Source organism: Carettochelys insculpta, chromosome 10 (assembly GCF_033958435.1).
Source record: "Carettochelys insculpta isolate YL-2023 chromosome 10, ASM3395843v1, whole genome shotgun sequence".
Taxonomy (NCBI): domain Eukaryota; kingdom Metazoa; phylum Chordata; order Testudines; family Carettochelyidae; genus Carettochelys; species Carettochelys insculpta.
In genome coordinates, this window is record NC_134146.1 from 6,941,555 (window position 1) to 6,958,872 (window position 17,318).

Sequence of the window (17,318 nt, forward strand, 5' to 3'; positions counted from 1 at the left end):
GTCTCCTGCCTGACAGTGAGGTAATAGGGGAAGAATGTACACAGTCCGCCAGCATCCCATCAGCCCTGCAACCTCAGCCCACCAAAAAAAAAAAGACAATCTGTCACAAAAAACCATAGATGCAAAATACTTCCGCTTTACATCATGTGACGCCCATAGACCACGCCCCTTTATGACGTAATTTATACGTGTCTGTTGTAATGCAAGGGGTGGAGCTAGAAAGCTTCTAGGGGCGAACCGTTGGCATGGCCATTGGCTGACAGTGGAACCTGACTCACGCGGTCTGAATTTTGCTCTCTCATTGGATAGTGGTGCGCGCGGGGCCGTAGCAGGGCGAGCTCACTAGGACACGGGCGCTGGGGTGGCTACGCTGTGTTGATTGGGCGCCTGCTATGCGGGCCTGCTCGTGGCTCTGGCGGCGTCTCAGCGTCAGCTCAGTCACCATGTTGGGGCTCCCGCCGGCCGCTGCGGGAATTACACCGCTCCGGGTCTACCGCGCCCCGCCGGCCCCTGCCAGGGTAGTGCTGCCGTGCAGCACCCTAGCACCGGGCGCCTTCGTGCCGCCACCGCTCCCCAACGGCAAAGCCCCAGGCCGTCTCACAGGTGCGCTCCCTCCGCCGAGCGCTGGGTGCGCGGGCATCGCGGGAGTGTTGGAGACGGGGTCGGATCCTCTCCCGCCTCCCCAGCACCTGCCCAGTCTCTTTTCTCCCCGGCCCCGCCGGCTGCTTCCTGCTCTCCTGGCTGCCAGGGTCGTTATGCATCGCCAGGGTGGACCAAGCCTTCGGCTTAGGGCTGGTCTGAGCTGCCGCCGCCCACCTGCTGCGGGTTTATCGCATCTGCTTAGATGCACTAAACCCATCTGTGAGCGCTCAGCCCTCCACTGCGGCACCGCGTCAGCAGGGGAAGCGTGACCGGGGTGGAGGGGAGAGCCGCATCCCGCCGGCCTTACCCTGTGGCAGATGCTGCGGTGAGTGTCTGCATAGGTGAAGTTGCACAGGGTACGTGGACGGGAGTTAGTGTAGGTACACAGGCCAGGCCTACACCAATGGAGAAGGTCAAATTAAGATACAGCCACTCCAGTTGCCTTAGTTATGTAGCTGGAGTCAGTGTGCCTCAATTTGCGCTTCCGTGCTTCTCCACTGCAGGAGGGGGATGTGAGCAAGAGTTCTTGTTGATTTCCCTTACTCTTTACGAGGAGCAGGTTTACCAGTCACTGTTCTTTTGTTTGTGTTATGGGTGATTGACTTCAGGGTTTTATGATTACAAAATATACAGTAATAATCATCTGACAGTTGAGTAGGAGTGAGACAGTAAGTGTATTTAAAGCACTCATCAGATGGGGAGACAAAGTAGTACAAGCTATTGTAATTATTGAAACTTTGATATTGGCCTCTCTTACTAGAACTGTTATAAGAAAGCAGCTATAAAGTCCCTGATTTTGCTCTGCTCACATACTGCAAGTAACTTACTCAGGTTGGAAAGGCTTGTCAGTGAAGCAGATGGCACAATGTGTTTTTTTTTTTTGAATTGCTCTTGAGGAAGCCTTGTCTCCATTGCGTAGTGGATTGACACACTAACAATTGATCCATGCGCTGTCAAATTATCACTTTTACTGTAATGAAATACATCAGTCTGAGCTCACTCTCACTGATCCTGGTACTGTACAAACAGAAGAATAGCCAGTGCTGATGGCAGGGGAGAGTAGCCCCCATTGGCCTTACTGTATACAAGCTGCAGCAATGTGTCAACTTCAGCTATGGTATTTGTGCAGCTGAAGCTGATTGGTCGTGTAGGTAGGTGTAGACAAGGCCTGAATTATGAAGGTGAGGGACTAAAACTACTGGTTTAAGCAAATAAACTTCCTATACTGCCACAAAAGTAACTCATTTCTGAACAGAGAAAAGCCCATCTTGCACAGTGTCTGCCATTTATGCTAAAGTGATGCAGAGTCAGTTACATGGCTATAACAGAGAATAGTAATTTCATTCATTCACTAACCTAAATGTCTTTGTACCAAGTTTGGAAGGCTACCCATTTTCCCCATTTCCTTCTTGGTCTTCCAGAAATTAGTGGAAGAAGATAGTAAGGCAGAGGAGGTAGTAATCTATGCTTTCTTTATACTGGTTCTGGCTGGTACTGAGTACCAGAACCTTGGCAGCCCCAGCTGTGGGAAGAGGTAGTGGGCACAGAGCAAGCTGAGTAGCAGCTCCTCTTTTTTATTTAAAAAAGAAAGTGGGGGTGTGGGGTAACTGGATGTCATAATAAATAATAAATTTTGGAAAGGTCTATCCTTGAAAAGGAATTCTCTTGCAGACTGGGACCCTGCCTCTTGCCTTAATCACCCTGCAGATTTATGGCCTAATATAAATAAGATCCTGCTCCTGCAAAATTAAGAGCTGCCTGAGTCTTTGGATGCTGATTTTGATAGGATTAAAAATGTAAAACTAAGCAGATGAGTAAGGTAGGTCTGCATGGAGAAACTGACCACATAGCTTCTCCTGGAACTCTATTGTAGAAAACAGTGAGTTCTGGAATAATGGTTTCACTTTGGAAGGTCACCTGTTTTTCCAGAATAGAAGTGACAGAGACCCTCCTTTTATTCTAGGAAGAGTCAATGCTATGGTACTGCAGCATTGTAGCAACTATAGAATAGACAAATCCTCAAAAAGTTAGCTTATCAAAGCCTTGATATTCCTACTCAGAAGACTTCTGCATCCACTCACCCAGCAGGCTCTCCTGGGGGAAAGGGGACTGAAGCAAGGAACTGAATGGTAGGACTTTCCAGTGACTTTCTGCTCTGCAGTGCATATTGCTGCTAATGACCGTATCAGAACAACCAAACACTGAGATGGATACGTAATCTCTTTATGTAACCTCTGAATCTCTATGTAATCTCTGTAACTGTGAACATTAAAGTGATCCTGTTCTGAGTTGTAGTAAGATCCTAAGATCTGTTAATGGTCATGAATTGTCCTGCAGTATTTCAGGATATAAGCGTGATCAATGTACAAAAGAAAAACGGCTAGGATATTTTAAACAATACTTTAAAATGATCCAGTGATGTAGCCCCAGAGCTCCTATTCTTACAAGTTACTTTTAGTTACACACTCTTGGAAAAAGTACCTTTTTAAAAATTAGCATTCTTTCTTCCTTCCTTTCTCATGCGGCACAGATGTTGGCTTGAATTACTGCCCACTTAGCTGTGTTTCATTAACTCAGAATATTTTTTTAGGAAATCTGAATAAAAATAGGAGCTTGATGGCATAGTTACACTAACACTGATTGATACTCTCACCTTTGAAGACTGTTGTATTTGAAGGGTGTGGCTAGATGTCAGTAAGAGGGATGCGTCTTACTTAAATAAGAGGCTCTAAGGCATGAAGCTAGACTACCTGGAATGTAAGACACTTCCTATTAAATATAATGATGGCTAACACTAGGCATTGCTGCAGAAGAGATGGAGGCATAAAATGGCAAGGCAGAAACTAAGTCTTAGTTCCAGCTGGTGATGTTGGGAAAATCTTTTAATCCTTCACAACACTTGTGAGATGACAATGAGTGTAGGGTTTCTAAGATTTGGAACTATAAGGTAGAAATACAGAATGTGTGGCTTTGCCCTTTTGCCCCCCAGAGACACTGACAAACAATCCCGAAGCAGTTTGGAATTAAAAACACTGAAACACGCCAAAACCAAACTGTATTTAGGACCTCCCCAGTATTTGCAGGTGAAATAGGATGGTTGGTTTCATACTAATGTGTTACCTGTGTGTAGAGTTACTACTGTTTCCTCTGAAAGAAAGCTAAAGTCTCAGGAAACAGGAGTGGTGAGTCAGGTGAGATGAATTGACATAGCGAGGAAGCTGTTTAGGGAAATCTTGCGCAAGAATTACTGACTGCCAGCATTGTTGCACACTTCCCAGCACTCCAGCCCTTGCCCAAAATGTTAAGTCTACTTCTATTTCTTCACGTTACCAGAAGGGGTATCCTATTCAGTGAGGAGGCAAGAATGCTGTGAGGAGGATTGCTGCTGTTTCAAGCAATAAAAAAGGGTTTGTGCCCAGACTTTTTCCTCAGTACAGCATCCCACATGCTCAAATTCAAAGAGCTCAGATCAGATGCATCTTCTAACAAGTGTGTACATCAGTGGGTGGGCATAAATTGGCATAGCTCTTTGGAAGGCAGTGGAGTGCCACTATCTTGCAGCATTTGAAGATCTGGCTCAAGACTGATGAAGATAAAAGCTAGATCACATTTGTCAAGTTATAGGCAAATAAATTTCAAAATTGTTTCTCAGCATTCAAGGAATCCATCCAAAAAAATTGAAGGGTTTAGTGTTTAACTTGATGTATAGCAGAGGTTCTGACACTGAGCTCTACTCAGCTGCAGCATCAGCAGCAGCTGTGGGCTCAGTGCCTGATGCCTCCCTTGCTATTTCCTTCTCTCTTTCTTTCTCTTGTCTAGTACAGTGGCTTAGTTTCTGCAGACTAGCTCTGCACCAATAATTTACTGAATCATTTACCTGTTCTCTGTGGGGTCTGCCTCTCTTGTCTGAGCTGTCCATTATGGCAAATACCAGGGTCTTGATTTTTTTTGTTCATTCTGCAGATGTGCCCAAGTAGCTGTAACTTGTGTTGGAGATGCACACATACACCTGCCTTCTAGGGCTTGAGGGGACCTTGGGAGATCATCTAGTCTAGTCCCCTGCCCTCTTGGCAGGGCCAAGCACCATCCCTGGCATCTATTTGCCCCAATCCCTAAATGGTCTCCTTAAGGATTGAGCTCACAACTGGGGGTTTAGCAGGCTAATGGGCAAACCACTGAGCTATCCTGCCCCCCTTCTACAATAGGGTCCCTTTTGGCTGTATCTTCCTATATAATTCCTTGTTGGTGACCTTCTACCTCCATGGTAGTCTCAGGATCTTTCTGTAACAACTCTCGAACGCCAGTATTCTTCTCTTTGGCCGTGTCTACACTACAAAGAAATTTCGAAAGGGGGAACATTGAAAAAGAAAATCGAAATAAGGGATTTTGAAATAGCACGGCTACACACACAAAACAGATCACTGTACCAATCTGCTATTTTGAAAGAACACCCTCCATTTTTCGAAAGAGAGCATCCAGACTGGAAAATGGGCTATTTCGAAATAAGCAGCTGGGAAACATCACACATGGGGTCACATGGCTGACAAGCTCTTCCAGGTCACGCAGCCAGCAGTGCCCTTAAGGGCCCCCTCCCAAACACATCCACCCTGCACACACACAGCCCAGCAGAGCAGTACACAGCACTGCGTGGACTGTGCACCCAGAACCAAGAGGACAATTGAGGAGCAGCAGCTGTCAGAGTCTAATGCTGGCACCGTCACTGGGACCCAGGCGGTCATCGCCATCCTGGGCTTGGTGGATGCCCTGGAGCCCACCTTCCCACCCACACGTGTCCCGCATGCCCTGCCAAGGGGGCAGCCACTGCTCCCCATCCCCTGTCCCCCCACGGTGCCTCTGGACCACCCCAGCAGTGGGGACTGGTGGGAGAGGCTGGTCCTGGGCCAGTGGGACGATGAAAGGTGGCTCGCCAATTTTAGAATGATGAGGCACACATTCATGGAGCTGTGTCAGTGGCTCTCACCTGCCCTGCAGCACATGGACACCTGCATGCGGCACGCGCTCCCAGTCGAGAAGCGTGTGGGGATTGCCCTGTGGAAGCTGGCTGCCTTGGACAGCCATCGGTCAGTAGGGCACCAATTTGGGGTGGGCAAGGCCACTGTGGGAGCTGTCCTCCTGGAGGTAAGTCAGACAAGGGCCCCACACCCTCCCCAGGAAGGGATGAGGGGCCTACAGGGGCAGGGGATGGTGGCCCCCGGCTGGGGAGCCGGCAGGGGGCCCACGGGTGAGGGGCCTGCAGGGGCAGGGGGGCCTCCCGATGCGCAGGCCCACATGTCGGTGCCTCCCTACAAGTGGTCCAGGCCATCAACTGCCTCCTCCTGTGGAGGGTCATCCGCCTCGGCAACTTGGACAACGCCATGGCAGGATTTGCAGCTCTCAGATTCCCAAACTGCTTCGGCGCGCTCGATGGCACGCACATTGCTATCCGTGCCCCAGACCATAGTGCAGGACGCTATGTAAACTGCAAGGGGTAGCACTCGGTGGTGCTCCAAGCGCTGGTAGATGCCTGGGGCCAGTTTACTGACATCTGCGTTGGCTGGTTCGGTCGAGCCCATGATGCACGGGTATTCTGCAACTCCTGGCTGGGGCAGCGCATGGAGGAGGACACCTACATCCCTGCCCAGGAGCTCCCTATGGGAGACACAACAGTGCCACCCTGCATAGTGGCCGATGGGGCATACCCATTAAAGCCGTGGCTGATGCGCCCCTATACCGGGCACACCACCACCAGCCAGGACGTTTTTAACGCCCCCTTGAACCAGGCTCGCAACACTGTTGAGCGGGCCTTCGGATGGCTCAAGGGGCATTTCTGATGCCTCAACGCACGGCTGGACGTGAGCCTGCGCAACGTCCCCATGGTGGTTGTGGCCTGTTGCGTGCTGCACAATATGGTGGAGGGCAAGCAGGAGCGCTACATGCCCGGGTGGGCAGTGGACAGCAGCCCTGGCTATGAGCAGCCACCCACAGCCCCATGCCACCAGGCACAACGTGAAGGGGTTAGGTCTGGGAAGCCCTCTGGGAGGCCTTTGAGCAGGAGCCATTTTGACCCCCACCTGGCACATGGCTCACACTCACCCTGCAGCACGGCCCCCCCCCCCACACACAGGGGACACTGGGCTGCACAAAAAGGTTTATTAATGGGGGACCAACTATGTAAATAAACAGCTGTTAAACTATGGTGTGGGGTCTTCCTACTGGGGCTAAATATGGGGGGAACGGGGAGAACTATATACAATGGGGCAGGGGCATGCCCCCATGGCCAGGGCCACAGGCATGGGCAGGCCTTGTCCCCACAGGGATGGAGGGGCGAGATCCCCGGTGGGTACGGGTGTCCCTCCCGCCCCTGGTGTGGGGGCCCTGTTGGGGCCGGGAGGGGGCTGGAAGGACGGGGAGGTAGGGTCATTCAGGGGCTGAAGAACAGGGTGGGCTGGGTGAGGTGGGGCAGGGGTGGGGGCTGGGGGAGCCGGGAAGGGGATCCCTCTCCTGGCTGACACTGGCGACCAGCTGGCTGGCCAGGGCAAGACAGGCGGATGGGCTGAGGGTGGGTGGAATGAAGGCAATGTGTTCAGGGGAAGCGGGGGGGCGGGTTCAGGGGCAGCGGGGGGGGGGGGTAGGAGGGGGGGACAGCTGGGGGGACAGCCGTTGGAGGGCTGCGACTGTCTCAGACCAGACCTCCCTCCGCAGGCCCTGTCCTCCCTCCGCCAGGCCCTATCCTCCTGCTCCATGAGCAGCCACTCCTGGAGCAGGGCGGTCTGCTCCCGGATGGCTGCGGTGTAGGCCTCCGCTGCCTCCTGGTGGTCGTAGTGCCGCCGGCGTTGGGCCGTCCGGGCCTGGGCAGGCGGCACCCGGGCCAATGGGGAGGAGGGCTCTCCAGCTCTGTCCGAGGGTGGCACGGGTGTGGTCCGGCCCTCAGAGGATGATGCTGTGGAAACACAAGGGGAGAGTGGCCACCCATCAGTGCTGTCGCCCGGGACCGGGGTCTCCACCTGCGCCATCCCCAGGCCATCCCCTGAGGTGGTGCCTCCCCTGCTGACCCCGCTTGGGGTTCCTGTGTGCCTGCCGGGACCTTGTCTGTGGGGCAATTGCTGGCTGCGGCCCAGCCCCCACATCCCTCCCCGGTTGGGCAGGCTAGGGTGCTGTCCATGGGTGCAGGTGCTGGATGGCGCCGTGCTTGGGTCTGTGACGGGGCAGGGTACCGTGGGATAGGTCCCTCCACCCAAGCCACCTGATCCACCTGTCACCTACCTGGACTTCTGGAGAACAGGTCTGGGGACACCGGCCTCAAGGGCACCTGGCTAGAGGTCTCGGAGCTCACTGTGATGAGAACGGGCCCCCCTCATCTGAGTCGCTCCCAGTCCCCACAGGTGCAGTCTGGCTGGAGGGTCCTGGCTGCTCCAGCGGGTCTATCTCCTGGTCGGGGTCTGGGTCGCCTGTGTCCACCTGCACCGATGGCTCTGGGACATCCTTCGGACCGAGGAGCTGTTGCAGGGCCTGGTAGTGTGGGCACCTCAGGCCGGCCCTGGCCCCCAATCGGCTGCTGGCATCCTTGGCCCAGCTGTAGGCCTGTCTGAGCTCCTTAACTTTGGAGCGGACCTGAGCAGCCGTGTGCTCAGGGTGTCCCTGCTTCCATAGCCCCAGGGACAGCCGCTCAAAGGCAGCTGCGTTGCGGGGCCTCCCTGTGCTGTGGAGCAGCACCTCCTCCTCCGCCCAGAGGCCGAAGGGGTCTTTCATCTTGGCCTCGGTCCAGGACGGGCCCCTCCTTCTCTGGCCCTGGCTCTCCTCCGGCGATCCCTCGGGTGGGGAGGAGGGGCCCTCCTGGGGTGCCCCAGAGTGCGGGGGGCTTGCCATCCCACTGATGAGCTGGGTGGCATGGCTGTCTGGCTGCTGGAGCATGTATAGGGCTGAGCTCGTGCTTCACGAGCCCTAGGCACGCTCTCCGCTTCCTGCACGGGGTTTCCAGAGCCTTGCGGCTTTTTGAGGCTGGCCCAGGGACCATAGAGCCCCGCCGGTGCTTGCTAGCTCGTCTCCTGCGATCCCTGGAGCCGCCGCCATGGCAGACCTGCAATTTCGAAATTGCGGGCCGCGGAGCGTCTACACATCCCCTATTTCGAAAGAGGCTGCTCTTCCCAATCCTGGATGGGAAGAGCGATTTCGAAATTAGGACCCGTTTTCTCCGAAAACAATTTCAAAAGAGGCTGTTGAGCGTGTAGATGCTCCGCAGCCTCTTTCGAAATTGAGGCCCCTTTCGAAATTAATTTTGAAATAGAGTACTAGTGTAGACGCAACCCTTTGAATCTTTCATTATTACCCATCTCACATCCTGACATGCTGCTGAAGATGTTTTTAAGATGCTCAGCTTTGTTCCTAAACTAATCCCTTTGCTTTTCCGGATCTTATCTAATGCCTTCAAATTCGCTCTTGCTTTCACTATTCTAGTCACTATTTCTTCCTTAATCTGGGTGGCTACACACAAGAGAATGTAGGGCTTCCCACCTGATTAGTAGCTTGCAGGCGTGGCTCCACTGACGAGGTTGCCTGAACCGTGGTCCCTCACATGCAAGATGTAGGTACTGGCCTTGAGAATAGGTCGGAGGGGGCTGTGGGGTGAGGTAGAGGCAATAGAGGGTAGGTGAGCAAGGAATGGGCTAAGACTAGGAGGTGGGGAGAATTTGGGACATGCAGGGCTGCAGTGGCCAGAGAAAGAGGTGACACTCCTCAGCACCAGGGCTTGGTTCCTGGGCAGAGGTGGGCTTCCCTTCCCAGCCTCAGCTCTGTTGCTACTGTGGCAGGAGGGAGGGATACCTGCTGATGATTAAAATATGACCTGTGTGCTTCTATTTGTAGAACAAAAAAAAAAAAAAACCATTAATTACTAAGGTTTTTTTTATATGGGGTTTTTCTCCAAAGCACTTTACACTAGTTAGCTAACAATACAAACAGCATTTGGAAAGATCGTTAAGTGGTCCGAGGAAAAAATTTTGAGAACTGATGATGTATATTATCAATCCCAGTTATTATGGAAACCTTTTAGGTTTAGACAATAGTGTCCTAGTTGAAAGGATTAAGAATAGCTTTTGGGAGTAAAGCAGCAAAGAGCAAGACTTATAAAGCCATATATAATGTTCACGTAAAATGTGTGGGAACCATTTTTGGGTCAGAGGCCACTGACCCACAGGAAAAACAAGTGAGAAGAATCAGGGATGTGGCTTGGGATTCTCCCCCTCCTCACCCATAGGTGGGGGGGTGCAAAAATGAGGGGTTCAGTGTGTGTGTGAGGGGATTGCTGGGGAGCGGGGTAGAAGTGCAGGGTCTGAGCAGCTGGTAGGGTCGTGGAATGGGGTAGGGGTGCAGGAGGGAGCATGTAGAAGTGGAATCAGATCAGACAGATTGTTGTCTTGGCAGATGAGTCTGAAATATGATGCATATGAAAGAAACAGCACAATGACCATGTTATGATGAGTTTTATTCTGATTCATTGCTTCCAATATTCTTTTATTCTGCAAAATGAAATAGCTTTTTTGGGTTAATTTCAGATGGTCAGAAAGTACATTGAGTTTCCAGTGATCGTTAGTCACCTGAAAACTAGAATTCCAAATGAAAACTAAATAACTTCCTAAAGCAAGATGGCATGAAAATTTGTATGTCCTGTTCATAGTCACTCAGTTAATAACTCTAATAACTCGTCATAAGTGGCCTCGATCGGCAACGCTCAGGGAAACTCATGATAAAACTGAAAACCACACTTGTACCTATACAGGCTGAAACTCCAGTGGACTCTCCTGGAAGTAGCAAGAGAGGTAGATTTCTCTTTTCGAAATCTAGCTCCTCCTTCCTCCAGTCTTTTAAAGGATAAGTTTCTTTCCAAGCTTATTGGTTGAGTATTTTCCATAGCACAAAAATATACAAACAGCTCAGGTACAAAAGTCTCCAAGTCTTTATTAAGGTTTTCAGGGTGTATGTGGTAAATACAATTAACAGCATCACACCAGCTACAAGAAGTACTGTGTTGGAAGAGAAGTACTTCAAAACAAATATCCAAGAGCACAAACGGGGACACAAACAACAGATGCTACAGAATCACTGTGAAATGGTTCTTTAAAAAATGGACAGCTAGGACTTCAAAACAGAGTCTAAATGTGGCAGATGTAGTGCAATGGCACTGGTTTACGAAGGCTACTTCAGACACTGGAGAGTCAGAAGAACTCAATGGGAGGGTAACTGGGGACGATGTCATGTTCAATAGTTTGCAAAGTTGATGGCAGTCTGAGCCAATACTTTCAGATCAGATGCTTGAGGTCTCCTGCAAAATCCACAAACAGGTTACCGCTAAACCGAAGAGGAATGTCCATCACACACACGGCAACATGAGTACCAGTTAGTAGGCACTGACACATCAGGAGGGTTAAACAAAGGTGATGGCAAAGAGTTTAAAAGCGATGAGCCTGAGATGCAAATCTGTGTTCATTATGACGGGTCTGTGCCAATCCCCTTCCACATCACTGGGCTCCACGCACCCATCTGCATTCTCTAGTACTCATCCTTTTTAGTCAGATGCTCTACTTAATAAACCCAAAATAAAAAAGACTGAACAACTCCATTCTGTACATGATCTCCTTTCCAGAGTCCTCATTCTTCTGGCTCTAGACCTTCTCCTTTCGCTTTAATTTGGACACTTTCTTGACAGTTCCATTCTTGTTTAAGAGCTTCAAAACACGCTCCTTGTGATCCAAGACCTTCAGCATGGAGTCTCGGGCCTCACTGATCTGATCCATCACAAGTTTACACCTCTGCATATTCCCCTGAAAAACACACAGGCACACACACCACTGTCACAGAGAGAACGCTGTGCTTTTCGTGTCTGTTGGTCACCTTTGAATAATGGGATTTGAAATACACTGCTAACATTCCTGCCTCCTGTGCCCCCATCTCCCCACTTCATAGTTCGTACCAGCAGCACCAGACACAGCAACAGAATGAGTTTGTAAGTAAAGGTAGTAAAATAGACACACTGAGTCCCCTATGTACCTGTATTAGTTCATTTATTCGATGCAAGTCGTCATCAGTTGCTGCCTTTTTCTTGGGGATTATTCCTTCCTGCAGGGCAGTTAGGCGCTCATACACATCATGCTCCAGGTTAGTCTAGAAGACATGAGACTTTAGTGAGAATGCCCGTCGTTGGAATGCAGTGTTCCTCCATACTAAAAATATGCACAAACAAGACTATTCTGCTTGTCCCTTAGCTACTTGTGTTGATACATCTACACTAGCCAAAAACTTCGAAATGGCCATGCAAATGCCCATTTCGAAGTTTACTAATGAAGCGCTGAAATACATATTCAGCACCTCATTAGCATGCGGGCGGCCACGGCACTTCGAAATTGACGCGTCTCATCCAGACAGGGCTCCTTTTCGAAAGGACCCCACCTACTTCGAAGTCTCCTTACTCCTATGAGCAGATAGGCATAAGGGGACTTCGAAGTAGCCGGGGTCCTTTCGAAAAGGAGCACCGTTTGGACGAGCCGTGCAGTGGTGAGCCACAGCAATTTTGAAGTGCCACGGCCGTGCACATGCTAATAAGGTGCTGAATATGTACTTCAGCGCTTCATTAGTAAACTTCGAAATGGCCATTTGCATGGCCATTTCGAAGTTTTTGGCTAGTGTAGACATGGCCATGGGGTGGAGCCTTTTATGTAGAGTGATGTTGTTTTTTGTACTAACAGCCTATAACAGGATTGCTCCACTTCTGAGTGTAGACCCTAACTAGTGCCATCTGGAATGCACAGATGCATCCTGACCCCTGCTTTAAAAGAATGCAGATCAATACAAACTGCATCCTCCAAATGAATCCACAGCAGCCCTGATGCTTCCGAAATGTAGAGCTGCTTCCGTTATTTCCCTCAACATGCAGAACACCCACCTCATCCCCCACCCAAAGGAGAAACAGCCAGGAATGTGAAGCAGCACTGTCTTATATCAGCAGCACCATCGCAAACAGACGTGTCTTCAAACTTGTGCATCGCGGGAGGGAGTTGCCAGTTAAGAGCATCTGAACTGAATGCATCAGCTCTTATGTCTGGATCAAAACCTCCACCACGTGCAACACATTCCTGAGAGCTGGAGAGCATATGGCCAGTCCCCTATAGACTAAACAGTCTTTCAAAAGAGTGCATGATCATCTTAAAGGAATACTGCTTTCCCCATGTGGTAGGAAGCTAGCTGGTAAGCCCCATACACTTACCAACTGCAATAACTGTGCTGCGCAGAGATGGACTTTCCACCCTTGCGCACGGCAGGATACTCCTTTCTGATTGGCAATCTCTTGCAGCATGGCCTTCTTCTCTTCTAAAATTAAAGAAAACAAATATGGTGTGTCTAACATAGGAGCATAGGCCAGCTATGATACTGTAAGGATTTCTTTCCCTCCCTCATGTTCCAATAAGAGCTGAATGCAGGTCTGGTGTTCTGGAAAGCAACATCCACTCATGCCAGACACCTGAAAGTCTCACGCATATATGGAGGGAAGGGCAGCAGAACTGGGGTGGGATGATGAGATAACATTAGGGGTTAATGCTCCCACTATGAACATAATGCAGGGCCTGGTTGATGTTTCTACAATATTTCCTCTAGTCCTGGGGAGGGGAAGACAGGGCAGCCCAGTCCTTCTCCACTTCCTGCCCAACCCCTTCAGCCCCGGGTAAAGGAGTTGGCTCGTGGAGGGAGTTCAAGCAGGGAAGGGGCAAACTCATGCAACTCTGGGATTTGGGGAGGGTTGGTTTTCCTATAGGGCAGGAGCCCGAAGAGCAGCAAGCAGGAGAGGAAGCTGCTTTGGGCGCCTACACAGATTTCACCTCCCATCTGTCTCCAAGGCCAAGATGGATACCTCCCTATCTTTCCACCCTCCCTCCTCTCCCACTACCTAAGTCTCTCTGTGTCCCAGGCTCCTCAATGCATGCCCTGAGGCCCAACCTCAGTCTGCCCATTCAAAGGGATGCACTGCACATGAGGATAGACAGAAAAAGTATCTTGATTTTTTTCCTTTCTCGAAACTGCAGCCCTCAGAGATCTCTGTGGGAATACTGAAGGTTTGTCTCAAACCTGTATGTGGGGACTAATCCTTTTCTCATATGGACGTGCCTATTCGGCACCTACAAGCATAATCAGATATGCATGCCTCAAAAGCCCTGGACTCTTTAGTCTCTAGTTCCCTAATGTTAGATGCTAAAACAGAAGCATCTGCTAATTGACAAGCCTAAGCTATTGTGAAACTAGGAGAAAAGTAGTTTAGCTTCAACTCTGCTGGTCTCGTTCGTGATCAGCAAAGCATGCAGTTCAGAGTGCTGCAGCACAGACCTACTTGTAGCACATTTTCAGTAGCAGATTTCTCCTATTGCTAACCAGCCATACTTTTCACCAGACACATGCCACAACAGCTATCATTTGTAATAGACTGGCTTGTCTTAAGAGGCACGAATCAGACCTGTTAAGTGTCACTGTCTCCCTCTACTGTCAGGACATCTGATGAGAGAGAACACCATAGATGTTTTCCCTTAGCTTACACCATGAATGTATCTGGGCAGACTCCATTTGTCAAAGCTGGGAATGGGCAACAAGAGGTCGATCACTTGATGATTACTTGTTCAGCTCACTCCCTCTGGTGCACCTGGCACTGGCTGCTGTCAACACTGGGTTAGACAGACCTTTGGTCTGACCCGGTATGGTCATTATTATGGTCAGGAACCAAGTTCTAATAACCATACTACAGTGACTTAACTCGTTTGTCTACCGGACTACAAACACTCATAAGACAACTCTTCCAGAATGCAATGCAGCAGTGGCTCTCAGAAATCCCACAACAAGGGAACTGACCTTTCACTCTGACATCACTATATCTCTGGAAGTGGTGGTAGGCGGCTTTCCATGGGTTGCGATAGTGACGGAGCAATGTGATAGGGGGTCTTGGGCGCACAGGCACATACCTCACACCTTCTTCATCTAAAAAGAGCCAAGAAGAAGAACTGTGAAAAAATGTCTGTAATTCCACCTGGAAGTGACCGGCATGAGTCAGTGATTTAAGTAGAAGACCAGGAAAAAGTAAAGAGAGTCACTCAGCTCTGGTGCGAATTTCCTCCATGAGACTGACTATTGTACAGGTGATGAAACTGAGATGCAGGCTGTGAGAAACAGATGTTTTGAAAAGCACAATGGAAGTGTGAACTACCAGTTTGTAACTCAGGTTTCTGGTTTAACTGACCTCTCATTATTGTAGATGTAGGCAGGGAACAAAAGATGCTAATTTGGAGGGAAGAGAAGAGCAGATATTTGACCAGTTACCATCAGAAATGGCATTACCTATATACTCTTTTGGTGGAGATTTGCGCTTCTCTGCTTTCACCAGGAGACTTTTCGCAGTGGATTTCTCATCATCAGTGCTATTAGTCTCCATCATGTCTCCTTCCTCCGTGGAGATTACATGTTGCTGCTTCCGGGGCTTCTTCCTTGGGGAGGCACCGGGTGGCAAGTCATTTGGGGGCACTGATAGATTGTTGGCCAGCAATGCAAGAGATGGAGACATGGTATTTGTAGTCAACGGAGGAACTGCTAAGATAAAAGCAGGAAGAGAAACATTTTAAGAGCCTGATAGCCACAAAGAGAGCACCTTTCCATAAACTAGTGTGAAAGTGATAAACTAATATTATCTAAGGACTGTCATCATGATACCTACACTGAAAACAATTATATTTTACTAGGGGAAAGAAGAGTACTGAACAGAATGTACTAGCTGATCAGTGAAAAGAAACTTAAATGTTGTCTGTACAGAGAAGGAGATCTATGCTTAAGGATTTTACTGCCAGTTTTGTAAGATCTGAAGTCAGATTTTATTGCTTAGTTGTTACCTCATTCTTTCCTCCTCCCTAGACATATGAGGTAGCCAAAAATTCTACAAAATATTACAAAAGGAGCTAGGCTTAATTTTTAAAGGTCAGGGATTCAGGCTGCTCCACAAATTCTGACATTTAAGATGGACAGCTCATGGTCACAGGCATTACAAAGCCCTCCTCTGCTATGAGTAAGAAACTGATCCCAAAACCATTTATCTAGGTAAATTCCTTGCTTAGGAATCAACAGGACCTTCACTTTCCATTCCACTTTTCACTAGGACACTAGCCCATCAGAACTTCATACCCACTCATGTCACTGAAAACAAGATTCAAACTAGCTTGTAGACTCCAGACTTACACTGAAATAAAGCAGGAACAAGAGAACCTTTAGGAATTAATTAATGCTAGGCTGACAGCAACCCAGTGATTTGCATTCTGCACTGCTATCCAGGCTTTGGTGAAGTCCTTACCTTCGCTCCCCCCAAAAGGAGTGACTTCAGTTAGTTTAATCAGAAGCCTACCCGAAACTGGTCGCATTATGTCCATAGGTTCTGCTTCCTCTTTGATTTTTATCTCTGGCGCTGAGGGTCCCAGTACTGTGGAGAGGGCACCACCGATGGTTGATGGAGGTAGAGGGGCAGGTACAATTGTGGTAGAAGTGGCTGGCGCAGCTGGAACTGCTCCTGGAATGGTTGACAGAGGTGCTGTGGGCTGAGAAGGTGGACTACCTGCTGCAATAATTGTTGGAATGGCAGATGGAGGCTGCTGAGAGGTAGGTGGGACTGCAATGGTGGGCTGCTCGCTGCTTTGATTGGACACTGCCTCCATAGACACAGTGACTGGAGTAGCCATCGAGACGTGGATTTCTGGTTTAGGCTTGGCACTACAAAATAAAAATTAGCATTAGTTTCATCCACTCAGCATTTTGTGTGCTGCTGCCATGACTTTCTATCACACTTGCTCCTTCAGAAAATGTGTTTTTTCTGCTCCAGTGCAAGATGTTTACTTCAATTGTGTGGAATGCTGTAGGAGAAAGTACCATTTCAATCTTATTTTCACTTATTTTGATTTTTCTGGTCCTTCTTGTTTCTTATGAAAGGTAAAAGCAGAAAATTCACTTCAAAATATTCATCCCTAACTCAGTGACATCCAGATATTTTGGACTGATTGCAAAAGTGATGAGGAGACTGAGTTCTTGTGCTGTTTCACCAGGAGTGCTTTCTGATTCTCAGCACCCATGGGGTTTGGTATCATTTTCTCCCCATAATGTATATAGTAATTTAATGCATAGGAATTTAGTAATTTCATGCATTAGAAAAAACCCAAAAAACTATGGCAGGGAGGTGACTGAAAGAGATGACAAGAAACATTCTTTGACTTGTATCATAAATTGGCAAGGAAATTCTGTCTGACCACTCTTCAGCATTCCTTTCAAGGCATTGTGACTTACAGGCTTCTAAGACCTTTGCTTTACTTTCAGACAGAATACTAGGAATTTTTTTGTTGTGCAATTTTGATGGTGATTGCTAAGTCTGTCTTCTATAAGCATAAATCATACCCACTTTAGTCAGTTCCATTCACAGGGAGATAACAGATAGTTAAATGGCTAGCTAAATGGAAATGATTTTAGTATCACTGAAGATGCTTTTCCAAGGTCCGCTAAGCAGATAGGGGATTCACCTTTCGAGGAAGAGGAAGACCATTTGTGGAAGCAGACTGGCTAAGCTTCTGGGGAGGGCTTTAAACTAGGTTTGATGAGGGCAGGTGCCCAAAGCCCAC

At 49.0% G+C, this 17,318-nt stretch overlaps 1 protein-coding gene across 5 annotated transcripts in view; it reads right to left on the reverse strand.

Annotated features, from left to right (window-relative positions):
- Nucleotides 1-10,576: 10,576 nt before the first annotated feature.
- The window catches only part of SAP130 (Sin3A associated protein 130), a 32,903-nt gene continuing 26,161 nt past the window's right edge, over nucleotides 10,577-17,318 (reverse strand). For 3 of the 5 annotated variants that reach the window (XM_075004376.1, XM_075004375.1, XM_075004380.1), the window contains 6 exons: nucleotides 16,061-16,422; nucleotides 15,010-15,258; nucleotides 14,527-14,652; nucleotides 12,899-13,002; nucleotides 11,686-11,799; nucleotides 10,577-11,459 (listed from right to left, as the gene is read on the reverse strand). In XM_075004376.1, coding sequence (XP_074860477.1) covers nucleotides 11,301-11,459; nucleotides 11,686-11,799; nucleotides 12,899-13,002; nucleotides 14,527-14,652; nucleotides 15,010-15,258; nucleotides 16,061-16,422 — 1,114 coding nt within the window. In that variant the 3' untranslated portion in view covers nucleotides 10,577-11,300. The remainder of the gene's footprint in view (nucleotides 11,460-11,685; nucleotides 11,800-12,898; nucleotides 13,003-14,526; nucleotides 14,653-15,009; nucleotides 15,259-16,060; nucleotides 16,423-17,318) is intronic. The other 2 variants (XM_075004379.1, XM_075004378.1) reach the window with 1 other exon arrangement.